Source organism: Penaeus monodon, chromosome 23 (genome assembly GCF_015228065.2).
Source record: "Penaeus monodon isolate SGIC_2016 chromosome 23, NSTDA_Pmon_1, whole genome shotgun sequence".
In the NCBI taxonomy this organism is placed as follows: Eukaryota; Metazoa; Arthropoda; class Malacostraca; order Decapoda; family Penaeidae; genus Penaeus; species Penaeus monodon.
Window position 1 is genome coordinate 30014769 of NC_051408.1, and position 825 is coordinate 30015593.

The window sequence follows — 825 nt, forward strand, 5'->3', positions numbered from 1 at the left end:
ATTTTGATTTTACAATGATGATTTACCACAACGTTACTTCGTGAATTTCAAAATAAGATTTGGAGGTTATTGAGGGGAGAAAAAACTTACACAAAATATGCCAGTACTTCCTTTTATTGATAAATTTACAGCAAAATACATGGTTTTCCAGTCGCCAATGTATCGCACTGAACGGGTACATCGTTAGGCATTGTCACTATATATTTGTAAACAGGGGCCAATATGGCTATAAACAGTCTGCGAACCAAAATTAAATTAGCTATATACACATATAATAGACCATGATATAAACTAAATAATAATATCACAATTAATGGCCAATATCTTTGTACAACAATTTTACAAAATCATAATAGATAGCAAACATCAGTATCTTGTCAGATTTGTTGATTAGTTGGCACCCAGACAGGATCCAAGTGACAGGGCCTCTCGAAGACGCCCTACGCCCAGTCGCTGTCTATCTTAGGTCCCTTACAAGTCCGTTTTTTTTTGCATATCAAATATTACACATACTACAGAAAATAAGGGTCACTGGAGAACACGAGTGCGTGCGTCATGTCTTTTCAGAAAAATTTAAAACTTGTTCTCGGCCTTTTTTTTTTAACTATTTATTGTTTCTTCTTTAAAATGTGGGGAAACATAGAGAGAGGGGTTAACGCACTCTCGTAGGCGCGCGTGTGTCGGTGATTTCAAGATATGAACACTCCTATGTACAATGAACACTGGGATTAACACATATATTTACATACCATTACATAGCCTCGGTGAATGTGTGGGGAATGATTGGGATGGAATGACTGAGCTTTGTGGAATGTGTTTTATCAT

At 36.4% G+C, this 825-nt stretch overlaps 1 protein-coding gene across 1 annotated transcript in view; it reads right to left on the minus strand.

Moving 5' to 3' along the window:
* Positions 1-183: 183 nt before the first annotated feature.
* The window catches only part of LOC119588201 (barH-like 1 homeobox protein), a 9130-nt gene continuing 8488 nt past the window's right edge, over positions 184-825 (minus strand). The window contains exon 5 of the mRNA XM_037936902.1: positions 184-237. Within this exon, the coding sequence (XP_037792830.1) occupies positions 184-237 (54 nt within the window). The remainder of the gene's footprint in view (positions 238-825) is intronic.